Consider the following 10,735-nt stretch of genomic DNA (forward strand, 5'->3'; position numbering starts at 1 on the left):
CTGAGGGGCAGGAGAGTCAAGCTGGGACAGGAGGGGTCAGAGAGGAGAGGGAAGACAGGGAGGAGGAGGAGACCAGTCAGAGGTGGGGGCACCTCTTTTCCCCCAGTGGCCCTCCTGGGTCTCTTTGCCCTATTCCCGGAGACTCAAGGGCTCCAGGGACTCCCAACCGGGGTTTAGGACCCCATACCATGCAGAAAGGACTTGGCAAGGCCTGTGAAGCAACTCCCCATCCAAATACTTTATTGGGCCCAGACAGGACCCTGGGGAGGCTGAGGGTCTGGTGGTCTGTGGGTCTGGGGTTCTGTAGGGCTGGGGAGGTCTGTGGGGCGAGGGGGTGTGTGAAGTTGGAAGCGGCCCGCGGAGCTGGGGGTGCGGCCCGGCCCAAGCCTCTGGGGGCTCAGGCCTTCCTCTCGGCGACGAGCCTCTCGTTGAGCTCACAAAGCTGCGCCAGGAAGCCATCGTTGGGCCCGATGGCGCGGTGCTGGCGTACGGTGCTCAGCGCCGTCCGCACGTCCATGCCCTGGCACAGCATCAGATAGGCGATGGCCAGCGTCGGGGCGCGGCTGTAGCCCTCCCGGCAGTGGACCAGCACGCGGCCTGCGGGCAGAAGGACGGAAGGTTGGATGGGGGTGGGGGGTGGAGAGGATCCACTGAGCTGGCAGGGAGTGACCCCAGTCTGGCAGAACCTTTGTGAAGTGTGCAGGGGCAGTCCCAAGGGTTGCGGGTGGCCGGCCAGGCCCAGGGTTCTCGGGTCCCTGTGGGACCGGCTGAGCAGCTGGACGCAGGGCAGGGGCCAGGGCCCAGGTCCAGGGGACCAGGATGGGGAGCCGGATCATGAGGGCAAACCAGGGAGACTGACGAGGAGGGTGGATGGGACAGCCTTCTTGCATCTCTAGAGTATAAGCTTGTTATGGGCAGGGAATATGTCTGCTACTTCTGTTGTAATGTATTCTCCCAAGTGCTTAGCACCATGCTCTGCACATAAGTGCCCGATAAATCCCCCTGATTGATTTCCCTTGTCCCAGGACTGCACCGTATCTGCAGGTCGGCCCCTTGTCCCCTGAGCCGGCAGGGCAGTGGCCCCCGAACGCCCCTGTCTCTTTGTTGCCCACCAGGCACCCGTCCGACTAGCAGGACCACCAAAGTCAGGGAAGCCGGGACAACTCAGCTGATCCCCGCCTTCTCCATGGTTCCTCCCTGTGGGGATGGTTGGGGGGGCCTGTCAACTCCCCGAGGTCAGGGCCTGGGCCTTGAAGGTTTTCAGGCACTCTTCATTTTCCCAGTCGAAACCTGTCCTCCCCGTGTCTATCCCATCACTATAGACAGCAGCACTTAGTTCAGTCCCTGGCTCATAGTAAGTGCTTAAATACCAAAAAATAATAATAAATAAACAGCACCACCATCCTCCGTCTTACAAGCCCACGACCATGGCATTATCCTCGACTCATTTCTCTCATTCAACCCACATATTCCATCTGTCACCAAATCCTGTCAATCAATCCATCAATGGCATTTATTGAGTGCTTACTATGTGCAGAGCACTGTACTAAGGGCTCGGGAGAGCAACAAACAATGGAATTAGCAAAACAGTTCAACCTTCACAGCATCGCTAAAATCCTTCCTTTCGTCTCCATCCAAGTTGCTGTCATGTTAAATCCAAGCACTTTTCCTAACCCACTTTGATTATTGTATCAGCCTCCTTGCTGACCTTCCTTTTTTCGGTCTCTACCCGCTGCAATCCATAATTCACTCTGCTTTTTCTAAAACATGTCCAGTCCACCTTTCCCCACTCCTCAAGAACCTCCAGTGATTGCCCATCCAACTCTGCATCAAAAAGTATCTCCTTACCATTGACTTAAATGGTAACATTCAATATCGCCAAGATCCGCCCTTGCCTCTCCATCCAAACTTTTACCTTGCTGGTACAATCTCTCGTAATATCCCGACTGGATTATTGTATCAGCCTCCTCTCTGATCTCCCATCCTCCTGTCTCTCCCCGCTTCAGTCTACACTTCACCCCGCTGCCTGTATTATCTATCTACAGAAACACTCTGGGCATGTCACTCCCCTCCTCAAAAATCTCCAGTGGTTGCCTATCAACCTTCGCGTGAAGCAAAAACTCCTCACTCTTGGCTTCAAAGCTCTCCAACACCTTGCCCCCTCCTACCTCACCTTCCTTCTCTCCTTCTAGATCTCAGCCCACACACTCGGCTCCTCTGCTGCTTACCTCCTCACTGTGCCTCGTTCTCGCCTGTTCTGCCATCGACCCCTGGCCCATGTCCTACCACTAACCTGGAATGCCCTCCCTCCTCACAACTGCCAAACTAACTCTCTTCCCCTCCTCAAAGCCCTAATGAGAGCTCACCTCCTCCAGGAGCCCTCCCTTTCCCTCTCCCTCGCCCTCTCCTCCCCATTGTGCTTACTCCCTCCATCTGCTCTACCCCCTTCCCCTCCCCACAACACTTGTGTATATTTGTATATATTATTACTCTATTTTATTAATGTGTATATATCTATGATGGTATTGATGCCTACTACTTGTTTTGTTTCGCTGTCTGTCTCCCCCTGTGAGCCTGTGAGCCTGTTGTTGGGCAGGGATTGTCTCTATCTGTTGCCAAATTGTACATTCCAAGCACTTAGTACAGTGCCCTGCCCATAGTAAGTACTCAGTAAATATGACTGAATGAATGAATGACTTAAAGCAATCCATCACCTTGCCCCCTCCTACTTTACCTAGCTGATTTCCTACTACACAGCCCAGCCCGCACACTCTGCTCTTCTAATGCCAACCTTCTTGATCTTGATCTTGTCTATCTTGCCACCCACTCATCACCCACATCCTGCCTCTGGCCTGGAACACTTTCCCTTTTCATAGATGAAAGACCATCTCTCTCCCCATCTTCAAAGCCTTATTAAAATCCCATTTCCAAGAAGCCTTTCTTGATTAGGCCTTCATTTCTCCCACTCCCTTCTGCCTCGCCCTTCCATTTGGATTTGTACCCTTTAAATACCTCCTATTCACTCCACCCTCAGGCTCACAGCACTTACGTACGTATCTATTTATTTTAATGTCTGTCTCCCCCCCTAGATGGCAACCCCCCCGTGGGTAGGGATTGTGTCTACTAACTCTCTTGTACTTTCCCAAGCACTTAGCACAGTGCTCTGTACACAGTAAGTGCTTAACAAGTACCACAGATTAATTAGAGGGAAGAGGAGATGTGGGACTGGATAGTGGGGGCGGGGGAGAGCTCAAGGCTGGAGAGGTAGATTTGGGAGTCATTAGCAGAGAGGTGGTCGCTGAAGCCACAGCGCAGAGAGCTTCCTGAGAGCACGAAGGCAGAAGGGATCAGCAGAGAACCTTCTGGGACACAAACGGTTAGGGATGAGTGGTGGACAAGGAGTCAGAAAAGGAATCGGAGGAGCGGTCAGTGACGTAGGAGGAGAAACACAAGAGTAACAAGGAGGCAAAACCAACCGGTGTTCTTAGGAGAAGGGGCCAGGGGATCGGTCAGGATTAGGACAGAGTAGAGTCGGGGTGGAGGAGGTGGGAGAAATGGAAACCATTCTAACAGTAATAGTTGAGAGTTGGTGGGGGGCAAGTGGAGACAGTTGGGGTAGACATCCTTTTCCAGATATTTGGACAGGGAGGGAGGAGGGAGATGGGGCGACGGCTGGAGAGGCCTGGGGGATCCTGAGGTTTAGTGGGTACAGGGGAGGCCGGAGCAGGGGAAGGAGGCGTCGGAGATCGCGGTAGGGGAGGGGAGGTGGGTGGAATGGAAGATTGGGTTTTTAAGATGTGAGGCGGGCTGGGGGGCGTTGGTCAGAGAACGATTTGAAGTGGCTGAAGTTAGCCTGGCCTGGTAGAGTGCTCTGCCTGCGGCGGGCTGCCAGTACGGAGTCAGTAAGGGACCTGTGTCCGGTGACGGCTGGTACAGCGCCCGGGGCACAGGGTACGCTCAATAAGTACGGATGGAGGGGGACTGTGTGAGAGAGAGAGAGAAAGGCGGAGGGAGGAAGGGGTTGGAGGGGGGGATTTGGCCCCAGGCTGCCTTAGGGACGGGGCCCGAGGCCCGGGGGGGCGTCAGGGCGCCCCCGCTTGGTGGGGCGTGTGTCGGGCCCTTACCGTCCTGGCCCAGCGCGCCGGCGATGAAGTCGGCGGCGCGGCCGAAGTAGGCGCCGAGGTTGAAGTCCGGCGAGTCGCTGGCGCGCAGGCCCAGGTAGGCGATGTCGGTGCCCGCGTAGAAGCGGGCGCCCGTGTCCACGTGCATGAAGGACTTGCCCTCGGCCGCGTTGAGGACGTGCGTGATGCCCAGCTGCCGCAGGCCCGGGATGTCCCGAGCCGCCGACCTGGGGGGGGGGGGGGGGGGGGGGGCACCCCGGCCGTCACCGGCTCGTTCCTCCGGCCGCCCGCCAGGGGGCGCCGCGCCGAGCCGAGCCGAGCCGAGCCGAGCCGAGCCGAGCCGAGCCGCGCCGCCGGCCCCGTCGCCCGCAACGCAGCCCCGCCGCCCGCCCCGCCGCCCCGCAGCCCCCGGGCCCGCCCGACTCACGCGTCGCCCACGAACAGCCGCGGGGCCACCTCGTTGCACGGCCGGTCGGGGAAGCTGTAGCCGCCGCCCATGTCGGCCAGCAGCTCGTTCAGGTCCCGCACGGAGATGGCGAAGCGGGCGGCCATGGCGGGGCTCGCGCGGGGCGGGGGAGGCGGGGCGGGGAGGGCGGGGCCCCGCGCCCGGGGGCGGGCCGGGCCGGGCCGGGCCCGGCCGGGCCGGACCCGTTCCTCCCGGGCCCCCCTAAGGCGCCGGCCCCCGGACCCGGACCCGCACCGCGGCCAGCCGAGGGCTCAGCGCCCAGCCGGAGGGCGGGGCGCTCTCCTCGAACTCAGATCCGGGGCGGGCCCCGGGCGTGAGCGCCCCCCGCTGGTGGGGGGGAGAGCGGGGAAGGGGCGGGGGAAGAAGGGATTCAGAACAACCGCTATTATTCTGGTATTTGTTGAGCGCTTACTAGGAGCCAAGCACTGTGCTAAGCGCCGGGGTGGGTACAAGGTGATCGGGTTCTCCCACTTGGGGCTCACAGTCTTCCTCCCCATTTTATAGATGAGGGAACGGAGGCACAGAAAAGTTAAGTGAGTTGTCCGAGGTCACACGGCAACCAACTGGCAACCAACTGCCTCGCCCTTCCGCTTGGATTTGTACCCTTTAAATGCCTTCTGTTCACTCCACCCTCAGGCCCACAGCACTTACGTACATATCCGCTATTTATTTTAATGTCTGTCTCCCCCCTCTAGACCGCAACCTCCTCGTGGGCAGGAATCGTTAAGTGAGTTGTCATTCATTCTATAGTATTTAGTGAGCTCTTCCTATGTGCACAGCACTATACCCAGCGTTTGGAATGGACAATTCGGCAACAGAAGAGACAATCCCTGCCCAGTGACGGGCTCACAATCTAAACGGATTAGAACCCACGCCCTCTGACTCCCAAGCCCGTGCTCTCCACTAAGCCACGCTGATAGGCTGAACCCTGTACTAAGCGCTGGGGTAATAACTGTGGGATTTGTTAAGCTCTTACTACGTGCCAAGCACTATACTAAGCACTGGGGTAGATACAAGATAATCAGGGCCCACAGGGGGCTCACAGTCTAAGTAGAAGGGCGAACAGGTCTTGAATCCCCATTTTGCAGACGAGGGAACTGGGGGCCTGAGAAGGGAAGTGACTTGCCCGAGGTCACACTGCAGGTCGAGAAGCAGCGTGGCTCAGTGGAAAGAGCCTGGGCTTGGGAGTCAGAGGTCATGGGTTGAATCCCGACTGTGCCACTTGGCAGCTGTGTGACTGTGGGCCAGTCACTTAACTTCTCTGTGCCTCAGTTACCTCATCTGTAAAATGGGGATTAAGATTGTGAGCCTCACATGGGACAACCTGATTACCCTGTATCTCCCCCGGCGCTTAGAACAGTGCTCTGCACATAGTAAGCGCTTAACAAATACCAACATTACTATTATTATTATTACATGGCAAAGCCGGAATCAGAACCCAGGTCCTCTGACTCCCAGACCTGTGCTCTTTCCGCTAGGTCACCCTGACGTTTTGAGTCGGTCCTACCACATACCTCTCCAGCTCTGGTGGGACCTTCACCCTCCCCCCACCCCGGGGCAGGGGCACTGGGGGATTGAGGATTCTCAGTACTAAGCGCTTGGGAGAGTACAATATAACAGAATTGCCCATAATGAACAGCTCTTATGTACAGATCTGTAATTTAATTCATTTCTATTCATGTCTGTTTCCCCCCTCTAGGCTGTAAGCTCACTGTGGGTAGGGAATGTGTCTATTTATTGTTTTATTGTACCCTCCTAAACGATTAGAACAGAGATCTGCACACAGTAAGTGCTCAATAAATACAACTGAATGAATGAAATAGGAAAATTAAGAATAATTCATTAAATGATTTATCGGACTATTTCTTTCAAGAGGCATAGCTCGACTAAGCACTCATTTCTCCTACCTGCTCTCCCCTCTGCATTGTCCCAGCCCCACAGCACTTCTGTACACATCCTTTTACTCTATTATTTCGCTTATCCGATATTTATTTTCATGTCTCTTCCCCTACACTCCAAACTGTATCCACAGGCAGGAATCATGTCTATCAACTCTGTTGTGTTGTAATTTCCCAAGTGCTTATTAATATAGTGCTCTACACACAGTAAATGCTCAAGAAGTACCTTTGATTGACGGCTGCATCCTTGGGTTTTCCTTCTGCTTCCAGTATTGAGATTTTCGTTTGTCTCCTCCATTAGAGGGAAGGCTCCTGGACGGATGTCTTGCTTGTGTTGTATGCATCCAAGTGCTCGATACAGTGCTCAGGACCCAGTAGGCACTCATTAAAATTAATTGACCCAGCCACACCCTCCCTGACTCTGGAAATTGCAACCCTGCCTCCTCCAGGCCTGCACCTCCCCAGACCGTAGTCAATCAATCAGTCAATTAATCAGTGCGATTTATTGAGCACTTTCTGGGTGCAGAGACCTGACCCTTTTTTGGTCAGTGCCCGCCTTTCCCTGCTCCTCCCCCAGCTCCGCTCAGTCCATCCTGAACTGTGGCCCCCAGCGCTGGCCGCCGCGTCCCTGGTTTAGGAGTCCCCAGGGGTCTCACGGGGGCAGGGCTGGACCTCTGTCCTGGCCTCTCTTCCATCTGGCCGCCACTGATGCCCCCTTCGTCCCTGGGTTGGGGGCACCGAGGGGCCACTGGGGGTGGGGCGTGGGCTCGCTGAGGGGGGTGGGGTGGGACTACCCTGGGGGCCCCCGGGATGTGGGCAGGGGCTGTCTCTCTTTAGTGCTGAATTGTACTTTCCAAGCGCTCAGTACAGTGCTCTGCCCACAGTGGGCGCTCAATAAATAATGAATGCATGTCAGGGTGTGGCACTCGGGTCCGCCTCGGCCCTTGCCAGGGCTGCAAGACGGCTCCCGCCTTTGACGTTGAGGCGGGGGTGGGGGCTCTGAGCTTGTGCAACGAGAGCATCGTTAGCGCCCCGGCCTCCCCGCTTGCCCCCCCCCGGCCCCCTCGGGCCGCGGGGTGGGGGGAGCGGGGGACACTCGGTGCCCGGGGCTTCGTTGTGCGGCGCCGGAGGAGGCCTCGTGACGTCATAGCCGGGTAGCCATGGCAACCGGGGGGGCTCCCGTTGCCGGGGCCGGCCAGCGCATTTCTGGGTGGGGGGCGGGGGTCCGCGCGGGCCATGAGCAGGTCGGTCCGGGCCTCGGCCTGCCTTGGCCAGGCTGGCAGCTCCAAGCAGAGCATGGGCTTCAGGAGTCGGCTGGACTCCAACCTCCTGACCGCTCACAAGAAGAAACCCCAAGTGGGTGCGTGTGGGCTGGGGAAATGCGGGGAGACCCCCCGGCGTCGACGAACCGGGGTGGGAGGGGGGCGGCCCGCGGCTGCGGGGGTCGCTGGGGGCAGGAGCAGCCTCCAGCATCAGGAGAGAGCGGAGGGGCTCTGGCTGTGGCCCCGCGGGGCAGCCCCTTCCCCTAGCCCCCCCACCGACCCGAGAGAGAGGGGTCCGGGAGCGGGGAGGTTAGGGGCGGCCCTCTCGGCTGACCCACCTCAGTGTCCTGTGGGGTCCAGGAGCTCTCTCTACCTCCCGCCGGCAGCCGGGCATTCCCGGATAGTGCCAGGCCCTAGATGGAGATGATACAGGAAAGGAGGCTGGGGTTCACCTTGCAGTCTCCTCCCGGCCCCCGTGAACTCTCTCTCGCCCTAACCGGCCTTAAACCAGAATGGGGATTAGCCGCTCCCCATCCCACCCCCAAGGCCTCCTCTCTCCTGTAAGCGCCCCTTCTTTTATGAGAACGTCCCCCCCCACACCCCACTCACAGGGCTGCCTCTTCCCCTGGAAGCCCCCCGCCCCCGAGATGCCCCTTCCCCCTGAACCCCCAAATTTGGAAGCTCCCCCGGCCGACCCACCCCTTTCCTTTAGTAAAGGCCACGGTGGATACCAGCGCGCCCGTGTTGCAGGTCTACCAGTTCCTGAGACTTTCCAAGCTGCAGGTAAGGGGGCCTGCCCACCCGGGGCAGCTCTCCGCGGGGGCTGAGGGGAGGGGGCTGGCGCCGTCCCCCCCTCCCCAGGGCCTCCGACCCCTGCCCTGCCGGGTCCGCCTCCCGAGCGGGGTCCCGGGGACGGGCCCGGTGCCAGCCGCGCCCCATCTTGCAGGCCGAACAGAAGAGACTCAACAGGATCGAGAACGAAAACAAGCAGCTGTGCATGAAGATCGCCAGCATCCAGCGCGGGCCCTCGCGGGTGGACTGCTGGAACGAGTACTGTTCTCGGAGGTGCGGGGCGGGGGGCGGGCGTCTTCGGGGTCCGGAAAGTGGGCCTCTGTCCGAGGGGACCCACACACGTCTTCAGTCGTCGGGAGAGGGGAGCCAGGGGCCTGCTTTGCCCGACAACACCCCGAGCCCCCGACCCGGCCGTGCTCCGGTCGGCCGGTCCCGGACAGGACTAAGCAGGGAGCAAGGCAAGGGGGAGGGGAGGTAGGCTCGGGGAGGGCAAGCAGGGGCTCCTAAAGGAGGCGGGGGCCAGACAGGGCCGCCGGGGTTCGGGGAGAGTGTCAAGGGCCTCGCATTAACAATCGACGGGCCTGCTGCCCTCCCTCCCCCGGCCCCTCGCTTTCCCGCCCCCCAGTCTGAACCGGGAGTTCCGGAACAGGGAGCTGGTGCGGATCACCGTGGAGAACCAGAACATCCTGAGGAGGCTCGCCGACCGAAAGTCCCACTACGATCGGAAGTCCTTCGAAACGGACTGGCAGGCACGAGGGTTGGAGGGCTCGATTGGGGTTCCCCCTCTCCCTCCCACCCCACGCAGGGACCAACCGGGGGTACGGAGGCGGGCTTGGGGGGTGGGGATCTCAGGAGCCCCGGGGTAGAGAAGCAGCGTGGCTCAGTGGAAAGAGCCCGGGCTTGGGAGTCAGAGGTCATGGGTTCTAATCCCGGCTCCAACACTTGTCAGCTGTGTGACTTTGGGCAAGTCACTTCACTTCTCTGAGCCTCAGTTCCCTCATCTGTAAAATGGGGATGAAGACGGTGAGCCCCACATGGGACAACCTGATCACTTTGTACCCCCCCCCAGCGCTTAGAACAGTGCTTTGCACATAGTAAGCGCTTAACAAATGCCATCATCGTTACTATTCTTATCCTCTGGGGACCCCCTACCCCAGGGTCCCGGGACCCCTCCCGCCGACCCTTGTTCAATCTCCCCCCCCCCCCCCGCCCCTTCAGAACTCGAGGCGCTTCATCCGGAACCACAAGCGGACGCTCCCCGAGCTGGGCCCCTAGGTGCGCATCGGACCGGACCGGACGGATGGCCGGCAGACCCTTCGCCTGGGGCGGGGACCCAGGGGGCCGGGCGGGGGCTGTGGGGCCAGCGGGTCCCGGAGAGAGGCTGGGCCCGGGGGGCTTCGGGCCCGGGTCTCACCGTGCGGCCCCGCTCCTCTCTGCACAGGGCTGTCGGGAGCCCCCACAACGGAGCATCTTGGCCCGTGGGGCTGAATAAACGGTGGCGCCGGGCGGCCTGGGGTCGCGGGGTCGCCCCCACGTTGTATTTCGAGGCTGAAGTGAAGCTCGCCGGGCGTGTGTGTGTGTCCAAGTGTGCTTATTTCTTCAGCGACGTTTAATCGGTGCGGATCTGTGTTCCCCCAGGGCAACGGGACCTCAGGACTCGTCCCTTTGGGGATGGAGCAGCGAGACGGGCCGGGAGGAGGCCCTACCGTCGAGGGGCCGGGGAGGGAGGGAGAGAGGGAGGACTCCGGCCGGGACCCACCCTGCAAGGTGGACCAGAGTGAAGAGGCCGGGACTGTGGGAGCCCTCCACTCCTCTGGGGGGCAGGTGTCTCGGAAGCCCCCCACTCCCAGGTAGGCCAGGACTGGTGCCAGGCTGGGATTGGGAGGAGGCTTTTCACTCGCAAAGCTCAGTCTGCAGTGCCTCAATGCCCGGCCTGCATTGTCCTACCAGCAGCGTGCTTCATTGACCGTCCTGCAGTGTCCACCCCTCAGTGCTGAAATGACTGGCCTGGAGTGTCCAGGCTGCAGTCCCTAGCCTGCAATGATAGGCCCGCAATGCCCAGCCTGCAGTGCCTTGATGCCCTGCCTGCAATGTCCTACCAGCAGTGCTTCAATGACCGTCTTGCAGTGTCTGTCCCCCAGTGTGGTAATGACCTGCCTATAATGTCCTGCCAGCAGCATCCAGACTGCAGTCCCC

The 10,735-nt window shown here is 59.6% G+C and overlaps 2 protein-coding genes across 2 annotated transcripts; one reads left to right on the forward strand and one right to left on the reverse strand.

The window, feature by feature from the left end:
- Positions 1-209: 209 nt before the first annotated feature.
- On the reverse strand, positions 210-4,694 carry DUSP3 (dual specificity phosphatase 3). The gene is made up of 3 exons (XM_029074727.2): positions 4,549-4,694; positions 4,125-4,348; positions 210-597 (listed from the first exon to the last, which is right to left on the reverse strand). Exons 1-3 carry the CDS (start codon positions 4,671-4,673, stop codon positions 398-400), a joined length of 549 nt encoding a protein of 182 aa, XP_028930560.1. The 5' UTR covers positions 4,674-4,694; the 3' UTR covers positions 210-397.
- Positions 4,695-7,682: 2,988 nt separating this feature from the next.
- CFAP97D1 (CFAP97 domain containing 1) lies at positions 7,683-10,111 on the forward strand. Its single transcript, XM_029074728.2, has 6 exons — positions 7,683-7,845; positions 8,460-8,530; positions 8,694-8,812; positions 9,165-9,288; positions 9,758-9,814; positions 9,981-10,111. Exons 1-5 carry the CDS (start codon positions 7,722-7,724, stop codon positions 9,812-9,814), a joined length of 495 nt encoding a protein of 164 aa, XP_028930561.1. The 5' UTR covers positions 7,683-7,721; the 3' UTR covers positions 9,981-10,111.
- Positions 10,112-10,735: the final 624 nt, after the last annotated feature.

Source organism: Ornithorhynchus anatinus, chromosome 11 (assembly GCF_004115215.2).
Source record: "Ornithorhynchus anatinus isolate Pmale09 chromosome 11, mOrnAna1.pri.v4, whole genome shotgun sequence".
NCBI lineage: Eukaryota > Metazoa > Chordata > Mammalia > Monotremata > Ornithorhynchidae > Ornithorhynchus > Ornithorhynchus anatinus.

Excerpts from the sequence above, each read along its gene's own strand:
- DUSP3 (XM_029074727.2), bottom strand. The coding sequence starts at position 4,673 with ATGGCCGCCCGCTTCGCCATCTCCGTGCGGGACCTGAACGAGCTGCTG. Across the intron at positions 4,349-4,548 it reads CGGCTGTTCGTGGGCGACGC|GTCGGCGGCTCGGGACATCC; the intron begins GTGAGTCGGGCG and ends CCCCCCCCCCAG. Across the intron at positions 598-4,124 it reads CGGCGCGCTGGGCCAGGACG|GCCGCGTGCTGGTCCACTGC; the intron begins GTAAGGGCCCGA and ends TTCTGCCCGCAG.
- CFAP97D1 (XM_029074728.2), top strand. The coding sequence starts at position 7,722 with ATGAGCAGGTCGGTCCGGGCCTCGGCCTGCCTTGGCCAGGCTGGCAGC. Across the intron at positions 8,813-9,164 it reads AACGAGTACTGTTCTCGGAG|TCTGAACCGGGAGTTCCGGA; the intron begins GTGCGGGGCGGG and ends CCCGCCCCCCAG. Across the intron at positions 9,289-9,757 it reads CCTTCGAAACGGACTGGCAG|AACTCGAGGCGCTTCATCCG; the intron begins GCACGAGGGTTG and ends CCGCCCCTTCAG.